Source organism: Danio rerio, chromosome 7, assembly GCF_049306965.1.
Source record: "Danio rerio strain Tuebingen ecotype United States chromosome 7, GRCz12tu, whole genome shotgun sequence".
NCBI lineage: Eukaryota > Metazoa > Chordata > Actinopteri > Cypriniformes > Danionidae > Danio > Danio rerio.
Window position 1 is genome coordinate 42,463,529 of NC_133182.1, and position 25,118 is coordinate 42,488,646.

The window sequence follows — 25,118 nt, forward strand, 5'->3', positions numbered from 1 at the left end:
CTACTGTGTCAAAAGCAAACAAATTTCCATTCAGTGAGGTGTGAATGGATCATTATGAAGAACAGCAAAACTTTTTCATTAGAAAAAAAAAAATACTTGAACCAAATCACAAAACCATAAAGTTGCATTAAAAACATAAATGGAAACCCTCTGCATTTTTTATAATTCATATTGACTTTAATAGTGGAGGGTGTCTGGGGCTTCAGGGTCTAATAGAGGCTGTGACCTACGCTGTGTCTGTCCTTTTCAAGACGTACGAGGCCTTGAGTGCTCCTGCAGTCTAATTCAACATGACAGATCAGTGAGATGGACACTGCGAGAGGAGGAGGACCAAAGCAAAATAAGTCAACATGAAACCAAATGACTGTGAAGATGAAAGCGAGACGTGTTCTTACCGTAGTTCATATGTCCAGTAATGACAATAATAAAATATTATTACGAATGAGCCCGACTAAAGAGAGTAAAATGCAGAGAAATATGATGATATATGCATGCGTCTGTGATGTTTTTCAGCATACATCATTCAGTCAGTCAGATGAGGCAGATCAATTAGGTGGCGTCATTTTTATTAAAATGTAATTGGACATCTCTCACATCAACATCTTTACAATTATTCATGTTATGACTAAAATGGAAGCGCATTATTTGATATACAACATATATTGGTTAGAAAATATATTCCTGCTCAATTTGACCTATTTAACAAAAAAAAGGATCATTTCTATACAAAAGGTATAAGCGTCATTTACAGGTTTCCACACTTAGTTCGGAAGCTTGCGATGGATCGACTGCACCTCCAAAAATGTTGGATATAGTATAAGGAATGTATGTGCGGTGGTCTTTAATGACCCCTTAGATACAATTATAAATGCGCACAGGAAATTTGGATAAAACAAAAGCTAAAAATGTCAAAATCAGATCAACGTGTGCTGTGGCCATATTGATCCAAAAGCACATTCCTCTTAAGACTGTGTCCAAAAGCAAATCCTTTGTTTTAATGTAAACTTCATTCGTTGTGCTGAGCTGCTCTAACCAGCGACCAGACATTTTGTTAGTTGCCTTTTCCACTGTTGTGTAGCTCCTGTTGGTCTGCATGGCTGCACATTAAACAACACATATGTTCTGATTAGCTGTGATTGTCACCTCACAAGCCGTTTTTGTGTCTGTTTCAGGCATGATGTAAAGGAACTGTAATGAAATATATCAGTTTCCACACAAGAGCATGACTATTCTGTTTGTTATAGATGTAAACTGCTTTTTCTTGTCTGTTTGAGCAATTTAAGATGTGTTTACACTTGGCGGTTTTGGATTGGTTAAAACTGATTCTGGTGTGACTGCTCTGTTGACGTGGTTCAATTGAACGCTGTTTGTAGTTTGGGTCACTTGGTTTGTTTGCAGTTTATAAACCGTCAAGAAAGATGATTACGTCCTGATTTGCTTAGCATTCACACTTTTAAGACTGTACGTAAATAGTCAAAACAATATACAAAGAAAAAGAGATATATCCAAAACAATAGTGTGTACTGGCCTGAACACGCATTTTCTTGTATGTTTATACATGTAACCATGATTGAGAAATTTGTAAGAGATTTCTAAATGTGTACACAAGTCAAAACAGCATCAGCAATTCTTCTAAAATGCGCATGAATGTTACAAGGAAATGCATTTTCATTGAACTGTAATGTAGCAGGGCAACAATGACTATTAGTAGAAAAATCAGGTATGCTTGAGCATTCTGTCCTGGTTATATTCACATCTATTCTCATTACTGGTTTGTTTAAATGTGTTCTGTCCATGTTGCATTTATATTTTACCACATCATTTGGAGTTCATTTGGAAGTAGATCAAGACTCATCTTTTTAGTAACTCAGCAGGCACACAACATCATAAGGCGTTAATATTGGGTTAGATTAGGGTTGTTACATCAGGTGACCAAAATTCAATGTCTAGCTAGGGTCCAAGGACAACATTATTTTGATGTCCAATAATGACATCAAACAACATTGATATTTGGTTAATTTGACATTGTGCTGGAAAGTAACCAAAATCCAACACTGACTCATAAACCAACATCATATTGACCAAAATCCAACATCTGTCTGATAGCAGACATCCACGCAATGTCAATGTCAATGTCACAATGCCAATTTTATTTTCCAAACAAAGGCAACGTCTCTACTGTACAACATTGGGGCACAACATCAATCTGATATCACGATGATGTCCTGAGCCTGCTGAACAGGTTTAGAAGGTAGTATTTCCACTGAACTTCACAAACCCAGAAACTGCACTATTTTGACTTTGTTGCAATTTGAACTGAAACCAAAGACATCTAAACAAACCAAAAAAACAACAACACAAGAACCATTTTGTGTTTCTTAAACTTTCTTGCTCCCTTTAGTAAAAAATTAGCTGTTTCTTAGTCTGAAAAAATCTTTATTTACATTTAAACTATCTAAAGTACTTTTTATTTTGTGGAATATAAAAGCGGCGACGCAGTGGTGCAGTAGGTAGTGCTGTTGCCTCACAGCAAGAAGGTCGCTGGTTCGAGCATTGGCTGGGTCAGTGGGCATTTCTGTGTGGAGTTTGCATGTTCTCCCTGCGTTCGCGTAGGTTTTCTCTGGGTGCTCCGGTTTCCCCCACAGTCCAAAGACACGCGGTACAAGTGAATTGGGTAAGCTAAATTGTCTGTAGTGTATGAGTGTGTGTGTGAATGTGTGTGTATGGTTGTTTCCCAAAGATGGGTTGTGGCTGGAAGGGCATGCACTGCGTAAAAACATTCTGGATATGTTGGCGGTTCATTCCACTGTGGTGACCCTGTATTAACAAAGGGACTAAGCCGACAAGAAAATGAATGAATATTAAAGCTTTTAGGTTATTAAAGGTACTTTGTGGCACCAGTGATGCAGATAAAAGTACTTTTATTTTTAGAGGGGCCATAGAATGAAAATCTAGATAAACGTAGGCATAGTTGAATAGTAAGGGTTCAATACATCACCAGTTGCCTCATTTTTATGTAAATCCTGTGAGTGTAAAATCTCTGTGTAAAACAGGCCAATCAGACCAAAACACAGACTTTGATGATCCACATGGGATCCTTAATATTCAGGTTGCATTTGACTGGCCACATTTACTAGAGAGATAACACAATGATAAATTTCCCCATTTTTAAATTAATCTAAGCTTGTATTACACTTACTAAGTATGTATGACTCTTTAAAAAATAAGGAAAAATAAGCAGTTCTGTGACCAGAAGGATTATAGATTGTACTTCTATTTAGATATATTAACAATTTTTTTTAATTAATCCTCGTCTGGATTATTGCAATGCACTTAATGTTGGAGTTAACCAAACCTTACTTCATCGATTACAACTGGTGCAAAATGCTGCTGCTCCAGAGAACATCACACCTGTCCTTTACTCTCTTCACTGGCTCCCTGTTCAATTCAGAATTACAGCTACTGTTTTTTGTTTTTAATGTAGTTAGTGGTCTTGCACCTTCATATTTAAATGAGATTTTAAAGGTTCATAAACTGAACAGGGCCCTACAATCAGCAGGCCAGTTTTTGCTAGAATTCACCAGATGCAGGTACAAATAATGGGGATTATTTAATATCCGCTAGTACAAAATGCTGTTTTATTGACACTTGTGTTCTTATGTGTTTTAATGTTTAATTTTGTTTTTAATAGTGTAAGGAATTTTGAGCAGCCTCCTGGTTGCAATAAGGTGCTATATACTGTTGAAGTCAGAATTATTAAACCCCCTTTGATTAGTTTTTCCCCCCAAATGATGTGTAACAGAGAAAGGAAAATTTCACAGTATGTCTAATAATATTTTTTTCTTCTGTAGAAAGTCTTATTTGTTTTATTTCAGCAGTAATAAAAGCAGTTTAAAAATTTTTAAAACCTATTTTAAGGTCAAAATTAGAGAACAACAAAACTACAGAGCAAACTATCATTACAATAACTTGCCTAATTACACTAACCTCCCTAGTTAACCTAATTAACCTAGTTAAGCCTTTAAATATCACTTTAAGCTGTATAGAAGTGTCTTAAATAATATCTAGTAAAATATTTTTTAATGTCATCATGTCAAAGATAAAATAAATCAGTTATTAATAATGAGTTATTAAAACTACTATGATTAGAAATGTGTTGAAAAAATGTTCAATCTGACAAACAGAAATTGGAAAAAAAAAAAATAAACAGGGGGCTAATAGTTTAGGGGGTTTAATAATTCTGACTTTAACTGTAAATAAAGTTGGTTGACTGATTGAACAATTTCTTATATATTCTATTCCAGTGCTTCTTAACCATATTTCTGAAGGACCACCAACACTGCATGTTTTAGATGTCTTCTTTGTCTGTCACACCAATTACAGGTCTTTCAGTCTTTGCTAATGAGCTGATGATCTGAATCAGGTGTGTTTGGTTAAGAAGGCATGGAAAATGTGCAGAGCTAGTGGTCCTGGTGGAGCGTGGTTGAGAAACACTGTCCTATTTTACCTTATAAGTGAATGCTTAAGTATACCTATTTTTTCTTTATAGTTGCATCATTGCCCACTACAGTTCAATACAGGACACACATTTGAAACGCATCGCACTGCAGCAGATCTTCACCTTTACACATTTTCTAAGCTCTTCAGCAGATATCAACTGATAAAAATACCATCAAATGTTTGCGCATTCAACAAGCACATTTATCATTCTGAAAACCTTATCCATGTGCCAATATAGCAGCTTTGGTGTGCAATTTGATTTTCTCACAAATATTTAAACGTTATCATCATTTATCATCCTTAGTGAGAATGAGGCTGGGGATTGTTTCAATCACTAAACGACTTGAGTTCGCCAAAACGGCTGTCATCTTCATTAAGCGTAATTCCAGTTATCCGCAGAGTCAAAGCAAAAAGTGAGTTAATGCCAAGCAACAACACAAAACCTACATACTGTTTATCTTTCATTTGAAATTTACAGAGATTAAAATAGCCAGCTGTGTGTCATTTCACCTGCTTCTCCTTATACAGTCTGTTCATTTGCTCAGTGTACAGCCTTCTCATCTATATAGCACCAGAGACGGGTGCATTAAAAACAGCAATGCAGGACCACCCAGTCAGTGCTGGTCCAGGCTCTGGTTCATCTCAGAAGTCCATTGATATGGAACGCTGTCCCGGGTCCACTACGGTGGTGTTGTTACCACGAGCATTGCCATGATTACGGATGGTGATGCTCCCGCAGCCGCTTCCGATGCTGCCAGCAGCCCCTGCCACGCTGCCACCCCTCACGTAAATTTCACAGGGCATTTCCTCCATTACCCGGTCCTCGATCACCTGCTCAGCGCAGTCGTGAGTCTGTTTGTAGCCATAGCAGCTCTTCTTGTAGGTGCCGGTGTTGCTGCTGTTGAAGGTCTTCATGGGCGGAGGCTTAGAGAAATCGTTGTGGTAGGAAAGCTCCATGGAGCTGAGGGTAGTGCGGCTCTGCTTTACGCTGCCACCCGAGGAGGGCTGGGTCCCACAGTGGTGCTCGTGGATGCACCGGGACATGGTAGAGGAGCGCCGCAGCTTATGATACCCATCCAGCTCATCCGACAGCTCTGCCAGGTCTGACGACAGCTCCTTGTCACGTAGAGAGAACAGCTCGTAGTTTGGAGGATCGAATACCTCTTGGAACCCGCCTTTGTTGAAGACGGCTGGTCGACGAGCCACTACTTTCTTACGAGGTTGCTTCATTTGCACCAGGATGGAGATGATAAGCAAGACTAGAACCACACCAGCGGAGATGCCGATAACTGTGCCGTGTGTCTTTGTTATCTGGTGAAACAGTCCCTTGGATTTTTTCTCTAATGAGGAGATGCAGACAGATATCAGTCAAGACATTTGAAATCATAATCATAGGGATTTTAAAATGCACTTTGAATAGTCAAGTCAAAATCTGTTTAAATCGCACAACAGAAGAAGCAGATGTTGAGTAATTCAGAATTGCTTTTCTAGACAGAGAAATACTAGTTTGTATTTCATTATACATCTGTGGTGTCTGAATAAACAACAGCACTGTTGCTCAAAAGTTTGCGATCAGTAAGAACTTTTTTCCTCTTAAAAATAAATTAAAAGATGTTTTCTTTTGTTTAATTTTATTCGTTTATAATAGGGATGCACAAAATATAGGTGGCCATATCACTATCACCCGATAATTGCTATCGTTAAGGCTGTGCTGTCCATGCTATACGGTTCACGGTATGGTGTATATATACTATGATTACGTTCTTAAACTAGTTTGACTATTGTGAACACTCTGGACAAGTTACTGAGGATGTGGATTCATGATAATAAAGTTATAAATAATGTTTAGTTTTTGCATTTAAGGATATTTCTACATTGTATGACCTCAAAGTTTTGTCTGTTTATGTTTTTTAAATGTCAGAATGTCACCTACAACCACAATTTAGGCTAAATGTCTTTAATGTTCCTCTAAAAAAAGGGTCATCTATATCTTAAATGGCCAGAAAGTTTATTTAATACCTTTATTCAGAAAGAGGACAATTCAAATTGACTAAAAATCTTACACAGCATTTGATCATTTGATTGATTATCACATGATAATGTGATACTCTAATTGGAGTGATGAAAATTCAGCTTTGGCATCACGTGACATTTTAAAACCAGAACGAATCTCACAGATTCTAGATGTTTTAAATATATGAAATATAGCATGACAGGTACAATAAATGATATTTGAATAATGTTGACAAAACAGCAGCATTTTATTCTGGAGTCAGGTCTCAGGTGCCCGAGGAAACAGAAGCCAGTGTTGATGCAGTAACTCACCCTTACAGTGGTTCTCATCCCAGGGGTAAACGCAGTTCTGAACGCCGTTGCAGACCAGTGAGTTGTTGATGCACATGTTGCTGTGACAGAAAAAGGTGCTGCTGGAGCATGGAGCTGAAAAACAGAAAAGAGAAAAGATTAAACCTCTTACAAATGAGGCAACGGCAGGTCTTTCTTCTCATAGCAGGACGTCAGCATTCGTCTGCAGATCTGTGTGCCTCATGCCTGTGCCACAGGCTGTGTAGCCGGTGTTGAGCACAACACAATAAATCAAATCTAACAGCCATCACAAAACCCATCTGCCCCAGTTTCCATGAAGCTCTTGACTGAACAAACGTTTAGCATGCTAGTCAGAGTATAGGGTAACGGAGAATGGAGAGAGAAGGAGAGGGGGATAAGCCTTTATCTGAAGGTGAGTGCTGATCTCTGAGGAGGATGAATCCTTCAGTAAACCCGGACAGTCATCACATCTCCCTCTTCTAGTTAAACAGCGTCGTTTTTTGCTCTCCATTTTACACCAAAATCCAACCACCACATTAGAGTCCTTACACAACTGCGGTGCTAGAGCGTGAGGGGGAAATCTTGTCTAGTTTATGTGACTAAGTGCTTCTGACAGAGGGTTGAAGAGGTTGTAACTTGCATTTTCTGGCAAGAGCTGCATGCTCCCAATGTTCTGTGCTCATTTCCAAAATTATTTCTTGCCTTCCAGCAGTGGTGCTGACAAAATCCACCACATCCTCTGGTAAATGATCACATGGCACACATTTTAATAGATACACAAATAAAAACAGTGCCTCAGTTAGGTATTAAGGTACTTCAAGTAGGTCTAAGAGTGGGTAGCACGATCGCCTCACAGCAAGAAGGTCGCTGCTTCTAGCCTCGGCTGGGTCGGTTGGTATTTCTGAATGCCAACCTTTATGAAGTATAGTATTTTTGTTAAATACAAAGGTGAAGATATTTTGAACTATTTTACAAACCACTGCTGAGTGCCTTAGTGCCCCACCAGTGATAATATACAGCCATAACGCACTGCTACAAGTGTGATATTGTGTTTACACACCAGTTTGACGGCATTATGGTGTATATAAAAGAAAAAATACAACACAGAGAGTCTCAAAAACCCTTTTGTATGAGGAACTACGTTCTTTCCCCATTCATTTACATATGCAGCTGGCCGTCAGAACAGCAGAAACGGTTGCTACTCCACAAACTTTAGAACTAGCATTTTAACGATGCCCTTGGTAAGATTTGATTTGGCTCACCAACCAATCAGAGAAGAGATGGACCAATGAAAGGTTGGGGCAAATCCCTCAAACAGAGATTGTCATTTCTGATTGTACATTACCTTTTGTTTGTTTGTTAGTTTAATTGCTGAGCTACAAAAAAAAAACAAAAAAAAAACCCTGAAATTAAATGTTTCAATTAAATGTGAATTAATCAGATATTTTAAAGCAGGGGTGTCCAAACTCGGTCCTGGAGAGCCGTTGTCCTGGAGAATTTAGCTCTAACCCTAATCAAACAAAGCTGAACCAGCTAATCAAGCTCTTACTGGATACATTAGAAACTTCCTGGCAGGTGTGTTGAGGCACGTTGGAGGTAAACTCAACAGGACACTGGCCCTCCAGGATCGAGTTTGTACACCCCTTTTTTAAAGGGGCATTTTAAATACAGTATAAAACAATAACTCTATTGTGTTAAAAATGAGTTTGTTTATGGTTTTATTGTAAGAAGTATATTATAAAATGTATATTTTATTTTAAATATATATATTATTAAACTAGTAAGTTACAATGGCAACTTTAGTGTACAATATAATAAAAAGTATATTTAGCTTCAGCCCACCACCCTCAATTAAGTTTTAGTTTTGGCCCTTCATAAGAAAAATTTTGGGCACCCCTGGTCTTGTGTAATGTCTGAAGTGCTGACAAAACAGGTGATTTTGCTCACATTTTAAGATTAGAATGCTGAACAGCTTGAATGGCCATCAGTCTACATAGATTTCCCAGTATTTCTCTGTTGCTATCAGGATATCACAATAATTAACCCCTTAAAAAGCCAAAGCAAAGCAAACACTACTGGATTACTGTGTTATGAATACAGCACTACAGTGCAAAAAATAGATATCGACTTAGAATGTGACTTACCTGTTCTATAATGTCTTGTTCAGTTGTAATTTGAAATTTACACTAAGAAAAATATATAAGTCAATGGCTATCAGTTTCTCAATTTTAGTTTGAAAAAAATAAAAAATAAACTCAAGAAATCTGGAGCCACTTAAGGGTGAGTAAATTTTCATTTTTTTTGTTTACTATACCTTTAACTGTGATAGATAGCATCAGCTATATTTGACTGTGGTCACTTTAATGGCCAGATCACCCACCAGATTATATATGATTTTTTTAGCAAAACCATTTCCTACTGGCAAGGATTCTGCTGGTAAAAAGACAAATCTACAAAGAGCTTGCCGAGGGCTTGTATAATCATTTGTTAACCACAGTGGATAAGAAAATGTAATTGTTTCTTATTGCCAAGATGCTAGTGAAGGCATTAAATGTACCAACTAATCCAACACAACTTGGCTCTGTCAATCTATTCACAGTGCTGCAAGAAAATCATTTGCATTCGCCCCTGCTTTTACACTGCACAATATTAATATTTAGATGGAGTTGACATCGAATGCAGCAATTAATTATTCTGGCATTTATTAAAGTACTACTCAGACTAGTGCAAAAACATTGATTTGTTCCTTGGTAATTTTTCATAATTTGCTTTCAACTTTTAAAAAGCAACGGTTCTAAAAAGTAAAAGCGAACAAAATTTGTATTAATTGTTTATAGCCAACATCTAAGTCACGAAGAAAATATTCATTTAGTGTTTTCTTTCTTTTCTGCAGCCCTAGATACTTTCCAATTTTCCATCATGACTGAACCATTAGCATGAGAAATGTACACTATAGCCCTGTTATTTGATTTCCTATGCAAAGGTTGGGGGAGTAATTGGCTTTTTGATATCGCTGCGTTCTACAGAGATTACTTTAATTAACTTCACACTTTTTAAATGGCTAATTTTTAAATAAATGCCAGGTTGTTTGAGTCAGTTCCAATAGATCATAGCGTATTTCAGTCTATTACTCGACATCTTTATTCTGACATTTCCAGAAACGTTAGTGATAAACATGCATGTTTGAAAGAAGCCGATTTCCATTTCTGCATTACAAATTTATATTAGATTAAAAGGTGAATGTCCATGGATAGACGTTGAAGATTATGACCGTTGACAATATTTGATACAAGCACATGTAACAGTTAAACAGAGATGTACATCCCGCTATGATAATAGCTTGTGTTCCTAATGAAATTTGGCACATTATAATCTGGGGAAGTGTTCTGCTCGCTTTGTTTTCATGCTGTTTTCATACTGCGGCTAGAGAAGGCTTGCAATCCTTGAAAGGCAGACTCTGCCTAAAGCACATTACAAAATGAAATATAAATGATGTTTCTACCCAGCCTGCTAGCTTTAGCTTTTTTTTTTTTAGGTAAGCTGACGTGGCACAGACTTTTCCAAAGGTCACACTCTAACTTTCTAGTGCCATAAAAGCCACTGATTTACCCACGAAAGTTCAGTACATTTTACTGATTTGCATATTGACTATGTCCGAATGTATTACTTGCACTGTAAAACCAAACAGTCAACTTTATCAAATAAAATGAGTGTAGTTGACTCAAAATTTACTGAATGTTAATTATAATTATGTTAATTATACTCATTTGTAAAGAGTTCAATACTTCATTACTTCAACTTAAATGGAGTAAGTTCACAGTACTTGCTTTTTAATTCAAATGGTTTGTTGCAATTGGTTTCCTCAAACAGTTTGAGTTGCCTTAACTTGTTGGGTTTTACAGAGTGTACTTTCATCCTGTTGTAATTTTAGGATTAAGAACTTTACTCACGATCCACAAATGAAGTGAAGAGCATTCGGAAACGGCTCAGTCTGCTGCTCTCATCAGCCCACATGCGCACAACCCCCACGCCAGTATCCAGCATCACGTCATTGGCCACTGTGCTGCAGAACTTGGCTTTCAGATTCTCAATGGCGCTGCTGCCGTCATACACGGCCACAAAGTTCTTCTTGCACTCGTTCGAGTGCTCCATCTGGTACTCAAGGAAACGGAGGTATATCTGCAGGGAAGAACCAACCTTTAACAAACGCATCCGCTACATTTGGCAAAATGCTGACTGGAAGAGGACAGGACAGAAAACAGCAACTTGCAAGAAAATATATTTGAGCAGAAAGGAAAAATACTGCTGCATTTTGGTCTGACAGAGTGAACTGACCTGATCTATTGGGACTGCTTACTGAGAATAACAAAACAACAAAAAAAAAAAGCTCTTGGCAATGTTTTCTTAAAGAGACTAGCCTCCCGAAAAATTCACAGGAAAGTTGCTCCCCATAACTCTAATGACTTATCTCTATGCTTTGTAATCACTCACTCTTCTGGCAAGCTCTTCAGGGATGTTTTTTTAGCCTGCTAAGTGTTCGGGTCTGCTTAGCGCAGGTGAGTGTGTAATCCCTCGACCATCTTAATGCTGTTTTCATCCCTCAGTCTTATTCCTAGTACTTGCTGATTCGGCTCTACCTCCATTTCTGCATCATTGGCCTAATACTTGCTGCTGCTGCATTGCTAATTTGAGCTCTCCTTGAAAAGTTTTCTCAGCAGAAAAAGGGTCGGGGGGCCTGATGGCCTCCTGCTTCAGTTTAAGGTGCTCATATATCTGCCTCTGGCAGAAGAGCAGGGTCATCTTATTTGATGAACTGCGCAAGCAAAGCCAAGAGGGTCACCTTGGACTGAGGTGGAGCACGGATGGTCCAGATGCAGTCCAACGCGTCTCCATTTTTGATCTTATCCTCTTCTTCCACCTGACTGGAGTGGATGACTCCGTCTGAACCACTGATCTCAAACTGGCAATCTGCCGCGGGAAAAGTTTGGAAGCAAGAAAGAGATTAGGAAAAGAGAAAACCTAAAATGGCACACGCAAAAAGAAAGCAAGAAAAGCATTGGCTGCAAAATGAAGGAACATAGAGGGTTTGGTTGGAGAAAACAGATGGAAGGTCCAACAAGAGACACAGTCAGATGAACAGAAGAGAGGGAGTAGTGCTGGATGTCAGCAGCAGATAGCCTGAGCTGCCGCAGAGAATAGAAAGCACTTCAGATGGAATTGAAGTGGGGGGTGAAAATATTGAGGGGCTTACCTGGAATTGGATTTAGCAATCCACCGACGTGCAAATGAAAATCTGGGTCTGAAATGATAAGACAGATATCGCATTACCCAGATAGCACACGCTTGAAATCCCCTGCTACAAACATGCAATAAAATACAGTTTAGGAGAGCCGTGGGTGCTGCGGCGGAGAGATCTGCCGTTTGATCTAATAGGCGGCATTTAGTGTTTGTCTTGTTTGACCTTAAACACACAAAACATCTGAAACTCTTACAGCTGCTGCATCTGAACATGATCCTGCCAGGATTTGAAATACCTTAAAATCCAGTGAATCAAGCTGAAGGATCTGCATTCAAAGTATAAGGAGAAGGAATAGCAAGCTTCCCTGGATATTTCCTCCATTAAAGTAATAGATTCATTGGAGCAGAAAAGGTCAATGAATCCATCATTATTGAGGTTAAGGGATGGTTCAACCAAATATGAAAATGATCTCACTATTTGCTCACCCTCAAGTGGTTTCAAACCTTTAATAGTGTCTTTTCTCCGCTAAACACAAAGAAAGACATTTTTAAGTAACCATTCACATCAATAATAGGAAAAACAAATACTATGGAGGTAAATGGTGACAGATTTCCAGTTTTGATCAAAATGTCATATTTTTGTTCAACAGATGACAGAATCTTAATCAGGATTGGAACTTAGAGAGTAAATGATCACAATGTTTTAGTTTTGGTTGAACTATCCCATCAATCAAATACATTTGAAAGTTTCATTAAACTGACTTTCATGTTTTGTGATTCACAGATGCTTTCTGTTTGTTTAGGCTTTTAAATATAATTTAAACATTCTAAACGCTGTCAACTTTTGATGTTGAAAATGTGACTTAACAGTTTTAAAAAGTAAAATGTAAAACTGTAAAATGTGAAACGCTAAAATGTAAACTGCATTTCGTTGCCTTGTACTTGTACATGGGTAATGACAGTAAAGATGAATCTAATCTAAGTGACTTTTATTGACATATTATTAGCCTGAAACACCAAGTCATTATAAAAGAATACCAGAAAAACTACTGACTCACATAATAATACATCACAACTAAAAATGTCAATAACAGTCATTTTGCTACACTTGTCAGCTCCAGGATCAAGGTCCCGTAATGCAATTCAAAAGCATTGATAAATGAAATGAAAAACATAAAGAACAAGCTTTAGCAAACTGTTAATTGAAAGATATTTCAAGAGAACATAAATGAAAAGAAATAAATAGTTGGCCTATGATAATTGTTACAAACCTGACTGTTATGAAATCTAGGCATGGGAAGAAAAGTCAATGTTTTATTACCGCTAAATGTTCTGTCTTGTAACATTCCTAAGGTATATGTAAGGTTATTTATTAATATTTTGTTTGTTGTAATGTGTTTTTGAAATTATTTAGCCTGACATTTTTACTGCTCCAAGATATCATAAATGTTTCTTAAAATAAAATAAATTGTGATCAATGGGGAAAAGGTTTAGTTTGTTTAGCCCAGACATTTAAAAAAAACAGATTTTAGAGCAGTAATCTCAATACCGTGATATCGAGAAAATGTGATACTTTTATTCAAGGTTATCATACCTTCAGAAACTTGTTCATCCATGCATACCTTACAAGACGAAGTGCTCACATTGACATTCAAAAGGAATAAATTTGCATGTAATGGAATATACTGTAGCGATTGCCAAATAAAAAAACACTGTTTATGTTTATTACTGTTTGTAAGACATGCATCAAGTCTGACATATAAACAACGCTGAGGAGAGACAAGACTAAAAAGACTTAAACAAGGACTCTTCACAAGGTCAACTCTTTAAATTCAGAATGCATTCGTGTATCAGGCTCAAAGACAAAACCACTTGCTTTCACTTCCAGGGTTACCTGCTATAAAAGTGTATTTGACACGAAAGCCTAAGCCTTCAAGCTCCTCGTCACTGGTGAATTTGATCCACATGAAGCGGCCCGTGGAGGTGACCACACCTGGACTCTTCGGCCCGCAGAAGCGATCAATAAGAGGCGAGAAACCGAAGGGACCATCCCTTATCTCAATGTGGTCGAAGCGGCACTCAAAGGAAGGCTCGATATAGTATGTTTTGTCAAAGGCCAGCTGAATTCTCTGCCGAGGGAGAGCTGCAGGAGAGAGGGATGTGAAAATGAAAGAGCAAACATTATATTTAATCTGTGACACTGTAACCTGTGCTAACCCTTGGTCTATATCGCATGAAATACAATAATGCTGACACTTAAAAATGTTACCATTGGTAAGCAATCCATTTGTTATGTGTGTGTGTACAGTATACAGTTGAAGTCAGAATTCTTAGCGCCCCTTTGATTTTCTTTTTAAAATATTGCCCAAATGATGCTTAACAGAGCAAGGACATTTTCACAGTATGTCTGATAATATTTATTCTTCTGGTGAAAGTCTTATTTGTTTTATTTTGGCTAGAATAAAAGAAGTTTTTAATTTTTAACAAACATTTTAAGGTCAAAATAATTAGCCCCTTTTAGCTTTATATTTTTTCTATAGTCTACAGAACAAACCATCATTATACAATAACTCGCCTATATACCCTAACCTGCCTAGTTATCCTAATTTATCCCAGTTAAGCATTTACATGTCACTTTAAGCTGTATAGAAGTGTCTTGAAAAATATCTAGTAAAATATTATTTACTGTCATCATGGCAAAGATAAAATAAATCAGTTATTAGAAATGAGTTATTAAAACTATTATGATTAGAAATGTGTTGAAAAAATATTCTCTCCATTAAACAGAAATTGGGGAAAAAATAAACAGGGGGCAAATAATTCTGACTTCAATTGTATATGTTAAAGCTAGTTAAATAGTTTACTGAAAAAATGAATGTACATTTACTTACCTTCAAATTGTTAGTTTTTTATTTATTTTTTTTTGATGACAATTTTTCTAAAGAAGATATTTTGAAGAATGCCAGAAACCTTTAGCCACTGACTTCCATTAGTTCCATAAAAATACCATTGAAGTAAATGGTTACCAATTTCCAGCATTCTTCAGAAAATTAGCTATTGTACTCAAAAGAACTCAAACTGTTGAACATAAGAGTAAATATGAAAGCATTTTCATTTTTGAAACATTATCAACTATCTATTAAACATAAACAGCAGTTGATTAGCTTAGTTCCATTAAATAACAAGCTAATACACTGTTAACAGCAAAAAAGTATTTTCTAACGTCAAAATTTATGTTAACTAATGCTTTGGAAGTAGTACTTTGTTACGAAATTTAACCTTACTGTAAAGTGATACAATAATTGTATTGGTGCTATTGGTGGTTCACAAGGGCTCTCCATGCTCTTGTTAAATGGCTTCCAGGTCCAAGCACTCTATTAAGCTGAGTGGGGAGACTCAACGAATAGTAATAATAGGCGTTTCCAAAGTAACTCCAAATGTAATACCTTCGAATATCACAATCGCAGTATATACATCCATGCCTAATGTCCGATGAGCAGAAAGTGATTAATTTTTGAATAAATCTTTTAAATATTGGTGTCTAAGATTCAGCACAACCAGAAACTGATGTGTACTCCATGATGACATGCTGACTTATAACTAAAAATGGTCATAAACGAATATTTTCTCAATTCAAATTTGTAGCGGTTTGGAATCGGAAACAGTATTCCATACATCACAACTTAACAAGCAGATAGGCAAAATGTATTTCATACTGTAATAACCACTTATTGAATGGCATTACTCCACCCCTAAACACAACCCTCACATGAAACCAATGTCAAAATGTAAATGTGATCAAACCCTGTTAAGTCAGATTTTTAAGTGTTTAGAATTATGAGGGCACAAGGCATGTCCTCGAAAACTACCTTAATAGAGTACAACAAGGTCATATTTAAGTCATTACACAAATTTCTGTTTTTGTAAATCACCAAAACCAGTACACACACAAGAAAAAAATCTGCATTTTACATGTTTAAAATGCTGTGTTCCGTGTGATTTACAAGCTGTTTTTCTCTATAAACATCTCCACAAGGTCAACATTTACTGCTATTGCTATACAAGCGGGGACCTCTCAGCATAAGAAATACAAGGTATTCACACAAACACCAAGGAAATACTTCTCAAAATGAGCAACACATATGTCACTTTTACATCAAATACAGAGGCCACAAAATGAACACCAACCAAAGATAATCTCCCTTTCATAGCTCTGTTGAAAGAACTCGATAGCCTATTGTACTGCAATGCATATTTCACAGTAATTAATTTTGATTTATCATTACAAATACAGGACTGTCCGCAGCAATCTTTAATTTATCATGGATAATAAATACATAAACAGGCAGCACAACGAGACAACTAACTAAATTTTGAAATGTAGGTCACCTGCTTGAGGCACAACAACCATAATCATATCAGTCTCTGAAACAAATAACCAGTGTCACTGTTGATTTAGCTTTGTGTGGCTGAATTTGCTCCAGCTCACATTAAAAGCACAGACTCGGCACATTCTACAATCATTTATCAAGAAGAAACGAAAGCTTCCTTCTGTTTTGCATAGGAAGCCATTTAAATATGCATGGAATAATTATGCATTCAGGTAAAGATTGCAGCGAATTAAGGTAATGCAGAAGATAAATAGAGCTACAAATAAACCCTGTGTATAATATTCTGCATCATCAGCAAGTCGTCACCTTGGAATTATAAGGTTCGATCTGCATTCTGAATGATTTTGAGATATTGAGCTTCAAAGTTTTTGCATTCCATATATGAAACAGTATGCGTGTAACATTTGTTTTTTTTAAATAGAAAGTCTTAAAATGTAAACAACTTATAAAAAAATCTCATAATGTAAATAAATTGTCATTTCATAAGAATATTTCAATAACTCAATTTTGGCAAAAATGTCAGATAGAACCTTAAAATTCTATGATTACGAGGTGTTTAACATGCCTAGACAAATTGTCAAATGTTTTAATAGGATATGGATATATTTAATATTTAAACTCAATATTATTCTCTCTATATATACAGTTATACATTTTTCAAGACACCTCTATACAGCTCAAAATGACATTTAAAGGGTTAACTAGGTTAATAAGGTTAACTAGGCAGGTTAGGGTAATTAGGCAAGTTGATGTATAACGATGGTTTGTTCTGTAGACTATCAAAAATTTTTTCTAGGTTAAATGGGCTAATAATTTTGTCCTTAAAATAGTGTTTAAAAAAATAATAACCACTTTTATTCTAGCCGAAATAAAACAATTAAGACTTTCTCCAGAAGAAAAAAAAATATTATCAGACATACTGTGAAAATGTCCTTGTTCTGTTTAACATCATTTGGGAAATATTTAAAAAAGAAAACAAATTTCAAAGGGGGGGCTGATAATTCTGACTTCAACTGTATGTGTGTGTGTGTGTATATTCTACACAAATGTCATATTAATATCTCATATAAAAATATGCTTGGAAGAAATCAAGACTCAAGCATGTCCAATTGTTTGTTTGTGCTTCATCCACAGGGGGAGCTCTTGAACTGCTTGAAATACTGTTGTGAGTGATGCTTTTAAGAGAATGAAATTAGTTTTGCGTATACCATAATAATAAAGAGAGAGAGAAGTGTTCTTAAGTACCCGGAGGAAAAAATACAACACTCCTTTATTAGAAAACCTCATTAACTTGAGGCAGCCGTCAATCACGCTTTCGTTAACTGTTTCTGTCAGTCTGACATCTAACAGCTGATAAATAGCCGGAGACACATCTTTCTTTTGCTGTTAGCGAGGTTACCTTCTAGGATGTACACACACTCCTTGTTGGGTGGATATGAGTTTGGATAGTTCGGAGATGTGAATAGCCCTCCATTGATATTTCGGGTCCACTGGCCGCACTGTTCAGTGCTGGACGGAGATTCACCCACATTTTGGGTCTCTGTGAGAAAAGACAGGAGGATAAAGGAAACATGAATGAAATAGGTTTGGCTGATATTAACTAAAACACAGATGAGATTAACAGTTTACGAATGTCACCGACCATGCATATAAAAAGGTATTTTTAGATTAGAAAAAAGAGACTGAGACAAAAATACCTTCAACATTATTCTGATGATCTGTTTTTGCATTTTAATGAGGTCAAATATTGGTGTCATTCCTGTGATTCAATTTCTTTTGTGTCCTCATAAAAGAACATGGAATTACTGCTGTAAAATGTTCAGCGTTGATTTTATTTTATTATGAATTTAAAGTCAGTAAATTTGTCATATAAAACATAAGTAAAAAGATGTTCTGAGTTTAGAAAAAAGGGATTGAGATAAAAATGTCTGTTCGAAAGGAGTGCATTTGAATTTTTTCATCTTTTCCAGTTTAATCAGGTCAAATATTGGTGTCATTCCTGTGACACAGTATCCTTTGTCCTTCAGTAAACATCATGAAATTACTGCTTAAAATTTTCTGCATTCATCTTTAAAGCTTCGTCTTCAATAATATTTACTTATTTATTTTTTAATAATTCAAAAAATTTTACAAGCACTTCAAACAGACACATCTCACACATTTACTCCATCCCCAGTACTGTTTATGCCATTTTGATGATAAAAAAAAACATATGACAATCTTTTTTTACTTTGCCTGGTACAGTTGAAGTCAGAATTATTAGACCCCTGAATTATTTTTCCCCCAATTTCTGTTTAACGGAGAGATTTTTTAAACACATTTCTAAGTATAACAGTTTCAATAACTCATTTCTAATGACTGATTTATTTTATCTTTGTCATGATGAAAGTAAATAATATTTGACTAAATATTTTTCAAGACACTTCTATACAGCTTAAAGTGACATTTAAATGCGTAACTAGGTTAATTAGGTTAACTAGGTAGGTTAGGGTAATAAGGCAAGTTATTGTATAACAGTGCTTTGTTCTATAGACTATCGAAAAAATATACAGCTTAGATGAGCTAATTAATTTTTTTAAATGTTTATTTTAAATTTAATGTTTTTTTAAAACATTTAAAAACAGCTTTTATTCAAGATGAAATGAAACAAATAAGACTTTCTCCAGAAGAAAAAATAACGTATTTCACATTTTAATATCTCAATCAAGATTACACATTTTGTTATAAACAAATAAAAAAGTGTTTTGGGTATCATGATGATAAAAAGGTACACTCAAAAAATTACATTTGTCACACTGCTTACAGTGCTCAGCATAACTGAGTACAGCACATTTTGAAAATTTATATTTTTATCCATTTCTCTAAGAATATAGGCAATGTATTTTGGTGCATTTAAACAAAACAGATTTTATAAACAGATATATTTATTAAAATAATATTTAAGTCACCGAACAAATAAATAAATTACAAACTACAATATTTCAACAAAATTGTATATATTTTTTGTTTCTCTTGACTTTTGCTATTTTTGAAAATGTTATTTATTATTTTTTTCCCTAACCTAAATTTGGGCTGCTCATTTCTGAACTGTTATTGTAAGTTATTTTGTTAGATTAGCTCCAGATTTGGCTTCAGTACTGACTAAACTAATGTATATGCACAAATATAATATTGTAAAGCATCCTGTAGAACATATTATTTAAATGAGAGATTTGTGGGGGATGTACTAATATATGCCGAGCACTGTATTTAAAATGAGCTGCATCAACACAATTCCTGAGCTTAATTGTGTTTTGTTCAATCCACTTAAATTTGTAAAAACTAACAAGTCAACTTAATTCCTTCATGTTGTCTCAACACAAATCCATTGTGTGGAACCCAGCATTTTTTACAGTGTATTAAATACCATGAATGACCCATTCAACATTCACAGACCAAGAAACTGAAATCTGCACAGGAACAGAAAAAAATAAGTGTACCGATAGGACTGTCACAGTTGACAGTAGAGATAAGAGTGTGATAATGCGTGAGTCATACCTCTAATTTTCTGCGCCAGGGCAAATCCCTCTTCTATTACAATGAGGAGAACCCAGGCTGCAAACAAGAGTGAGCAAGAGCATATCAAACGTTAGCAGACAAACATAGTCACGTGACATCACATCATACTGTGTCCTTCATCTGACACTGTGTTCAGGACACCCGTACACAAAAGTGGAAATTCTGTCATTATTTACTCACCCTCCACTTGTTTCCAACCAGACTGATTCTATTTCTTCTGTTTAATCAGGTGAAGAAATATACAGTAACTTCATTGAGATTGATTAAAATAATAAAATATATATTCATTCATTCATTCATTCATTTTCCTTCAGCTTAGTTTCTTTATTTTTCAAGGGTCGCCACAGCGGAGTGAATCGTCAACTTATCCAGCATATATTTTACACAGCTGATGCCCTTCCAGCTGCAACCCCATACACACTCATATACTATGGGCAATTTCGCTTATTTAATTCACCTGTATCGCATGTCTTCGGACTGTGGGAGAAACTGAACACATAGAGAACATGCAAACTCCACAAAGAAACGCCAACTGGCCCAGCCAGGATTTGAATCAGCAACTTTCTTGCTGTGAGGCGACAGTGCTAACCAATGAGCTACCGTGTCAGCTACATATATATATATATATATATCTCATATTATCATAGAAGCATATTCATATTGCAATGAGTTCTATATAAAAATATAATAAAAAATATAATAAACATCCATACCTAATATCTGATGACCAGAAGATTCATTTTGTATTTTTTTTTTAATATTGGTGTCTACGATTCAGCATGTTCAGGAACTGATGTGTACACCCTGATGACATGATGACTTATAATTAAAAAGTGGTCATAAACAAATATTTTCTCAATTCAAATTAGTAGTGGCTTAAACCGAAAACAGTATTCCATACGTCACAACTTAACAAGCGGATAGGCATAATGTATTTCATACTGTAATACCCACTTTTTTATGGCCTTAGACCACCACTATACATGTTGGATTTTTTTCCCTACTTTCTTCCCTACTTCCCTTGGATGTCAATGGCTATCAATTTCAAACATTCTAACAAATATCTTCTTTTATTCTTTGTTCTTTATTCTTTATTCTTTTATTTTTTTAGCTGAACTATTCATTTAAGACTTTCGAACTGTCCAGGGAGTTTTTAATAATTTTCAAATGTTGTCATTTAATACATTTGTTCAAATAAACCCCAAGTACCTTTCCTAGGGACCCAAGGACTTTTCCTAAATATGTGTATATTTCATTCTATCATTGTTATTTGTTTTTATTAAAATTACAAAAACAAAAACAAAAAAAAAAAACATTTTGAGTATTTCTACCTTGTATGGTCATAATGTTCAAATTGGCCGCATGCGTTTCAGTGTATGCAACTAACTGTCTAATATTAAACAGCATAACTTTACTTCACACATGTCTTTCAAACTTTCGAAAACAACATTTTCACTGCTGTGAAGAAGACTTCTCTGTTAAAGTATCTAATGTGAATATTATTTAAAGTATATGTAAAAAGTAGCCCTTTTGAAAGTACTCAAGAGTAGGGAGTAGAGAGTATAACACTGTGAAAGGCTGATGCGTTTACATGCAATTTGAGCAGGCATGTGTAAACGTAACATTTTGTAGTGCATTTAGTTCTTGTTTAAGGCCATTTGTTTAAGCACATCCGCTTGTACACTTTTAATGCTTCCAAACCGTTTGCTGCATTTAAACGTCTTCAGGTAGTTCAGTATAGAGCTGGGCCAATAAATGATATTATATCGAATCGCGATAAAATTTATGACAATAACAGTGATAAGCAATGCACTATTTTACTTCATATTAATCTAAGAGCCAATTACACAGCAGAAATATACAACAAGGGGAATATAAAAGTGTGTTGATATTAGAGATGTACCGAATTTTCGATCACAATTATCAGCCGAAAATGTTATGCTATTTAGTGGACTCTCTAACTTTTGAGGCTTCAGTCAATATTGGGATATATAAACGTATATTGAAATATACAGTAGAAGTCAAAATTATTAGCCTCTCTTTGAATATTTTTTTCTTTTTAAAATATTTTACAAATGAAGTTTAACCGAGCAAGGAAATTTTCACAGTATCTTTGAAAATATTTTTTCTTCTGGAGAAAGTCTTATTTGTTTTATTTTGGCTTGAATAAAAGCAGTTTTTACTTATTAAGTTAAAAATTATTATACCCTTTAAGCTAATTTTTTTAAACAAACCATCGATATACAAAAACTTGGCTAATTCCCCTAACCTGCCTAGTTAACCTAATTAACCTAGTTAAGCCTTTAAATGTCACTTTAAGCTGTATAGAAGTGTCTTGAAAAATATCTAGTCAAATATTATTTACTGTCATCATGACAAAGATAAAATAAATCAGTTATTAGAGATGAGCTATCAAAACTATTATGTTTAGAAATGTGTTGAACAAATCTTTTCTTCGTTAAACAGAAACTGGGGAAAAAATAAATAAGCTTATAATTCAGGGGGGCTAATAATTCTGACTTCAACTGTATATCGTTATTGTTCACTATGGAAATTAATTATTTAGATTGCATTTTTGCCATATCGCCTAGCTCTAGTTCAGTATGATGAGATGTATTCTCTATGTGCGATTTGATTGGACAAAAATCACAGGATTGATTTTTCTACTTAGCCAATCCCCATAGACACAAAAAATAAAGTAGTGACTGCAGGTTGAAGGGAAGTAGTGGAGTAAAAGTATTAAAATCGCACTTAAAATGTATAAACATTTTTTAAACTACTCAGTAAATTGCAATTCCTGAAAAACTTCTCAATGACAGTCATTTGAGGAGTTGTAATTTGTTACTCTACACCCCTGCATAAAATATGACAACAGACATTCAAAGCATGATTTAAATGTAAATATGATGGGAAAATAATTTGAACATGGGTATTTTCAAGCCTGCAGCTTATTCTAATCGGTATGTTCATTTGTTCACATGCAAATACAGTATCAGATCACTGAAACAGAACATTTTTAATTTGTCAACCTTACTCACAACTTAACACTCTCTGATTTTGATTGTAAATAACTCACACTTTGTGCAAATCTGCTTTGCAGCAATAACTATTTACTTTATTTATTTATATTACATTCAATTGAACTAAAAAACTATATAAAAAACAAAACAAAAATGTGTATGTGCTGACATAAATCTAGACCAGAGTAAAAGCTATAGCGCAGCATGTGTAAATCTGTCTGAATAGTGTCGTCGCTCTGTCTGAAAATGACTCTCTGACCGAACTGATTCATTGTGTGGAGGCAAAGGCCAGGGGCGATGTGGGCACACACACACAGGCACATTGATCACCCCAAACCCCTCTATTACTCTCCGAACCCCGCAGCATGAGGACTGGCATAAATCCGGCAGCCTGATCAATCGTTTAAGATCCTTGTCGTGTCGTAACACGTCTTGCACTTGACGCACATCTCTGACACAAGGCCAGATGGTCAACCATTCCCAGCCTGCAAAATGTGTAATTAAGTGTCACAGTATCACACACAGCCACATTGTTGATTTAATTATGATGCGGTATTAATTAATTTCCTTCTGGATTTTGCGAGTATTAATTATCTTGACAAAAAAATGAAGCAATGAGGGGTTTCAGGTGTGTTTATAGTCGTTGGTCAGTGAATTTGTATTAATTTTAAGAAATCCATCACTTTTAGGTTAATCAGTGGCCATTCATTCAGTATGATGAGATACCAGAGAAGACAGCGAGCCACAAGGGCATTGTGTCAGCTTTCAATCTGCTGCTGCTTTTACAGCCAGTGTGTAAATTTAATCAAATAGACCCTTTTCAGATTTCCAGGGTTTTTAAAAGGAGGAAGTCATTATTGATTGATGATGCAGTAAGTACACTTCTATAGTGGTGAATGGAGGAATATAACAAATGCCAGATAAAAAAAATCCATGAGAACAGAGAGAGAGAAAGCTTCAACTACTACTACTATTTACTGTGCTTTTTTTATTATTATGCATGTATGTTCCTTTTTCAATGTAAACTTTATAAATGCTTTGGCAATACATCTGTAACATTTGTCATGCCAATAAAGCAATTATTGAGTGAAATTGAGAGAGAGAGAGAGAGAGAAAGAGAGAGAGAGAGAGAGAGAGAGAGAGAGAGAGAGAAAGAGAGAGAGAGAGAGAGAGAGAGGTTTAAAGAGAGAATTTTTAAAATGTTGATTGTTAAATGTACAGTTTACTCAGATCTATTATTATTTTTAATTTGTATTTTTTATTTTATATACGGTTGAAGTCAGAATTATTATCCCTCTGAATTATTATACCGCTTGTTTATTTTTTCCTCGATTTCTGTTTAACGGAAAGAAGATTTTTTCAACCCATTTCTAAACATAATAGTTTTAATAACTCATCTCTAATAACTTATTTATTTTATCTTTTCCATGATCTGATTAGCTGACAGCAGATCATGGCAATATCGCAATTCTACCAGAAAGGCTCTTCACCCATCAGCCTTGTGTATTACTCCACCCACATACAGCAACAAACAGAGACACTCTACAGTTTGACAAATATTGCTGCTGTTGGATAACATAATGTACTTTTGAGGCTTTTTTAGTCGAGAATGTAGTTTAGATTGCAACTATGCAGTTTATTTATGTATATGTATGCATATATATATATATATATATATATATATATATATATATATATATATATATATATATATATATATATATATATATATATAATGATATATTGAATTATATAATATATTATTTATATTTTATTTAATTATTATATATTAATATTTTATATATAATTACATTATATATATATATATATATATATATATATATATATATATATATATATATATATATTTTTTTTTTTTTTTATTTATTTTTTTTTTTTTTACTGCTACTACTACTATTTACTTTGTTTTTTTATCACATATCTATGTTACTTTTTTATTTTTATTTTTTACTTTTTTATGTAAACTTTATAAATGCTTTGGTTATACATTTGTAACATTTGTCATTCCAATAAAGCAATTATTGAATTGAACTGACCTGATTTGAGAGTGAGCAAGAGAGATAGA

The 25,118-nt window shown here is 35.1% G+C and overlaps 1 protein-coding gene across 2 annotated transcripts in view; it reads right to left on the minus strand.

Annotated features, from left to right (window-relative positions):
* Nucleotides 1-548: 548 nt before the first annotated feature.
* The window catches only part of neto2a (neuropilin (NRP) and tolloid (TLL)-like 2a), a 30,699-nt gene continuing 6,129 nt past the window's right edge, over nt 549-25,118 (minus strand). The window contains exons 2-9 of one of the 2 annotated variants that reach the window (XM_021477939.3): nt 19,992-20,048; nt 17,854-17,994; nt 13,958-14,206; nt 12,077-12,124; nt 11,666-11,793; nt 10,776-11,004; nt 6,826-6,939; nt 549-5,840 (exon numbers count right to left, since the gene is read on the minus strand). In XM_021477939.3, the coding sequence (XP_021333614.1) occupies nt 5,143-5,840; nt 6,826-6,939; nt 10,776-11,004; nt 11,666-11,793; nt 12,077-12,124; nt 13,958-14,206; nt 17,854-17,994; nt 19,992-20,048 (1,664 nt within the window). In that variant the 3' untranslated portion in view covers nt 549-5,142. The remainder of the gene's footprint in view (nt 5,841-6,825; nt 6,940-10,775; nt 11,005-11,665; nt 11,794-12,076; nt 12,125-13,957; nt 14,207-17,853; nt 17,995-19,991; nt 20,049-25,118) is intronic. The other variant, XM_073908877.1, reaches the window with a different exon arrangement.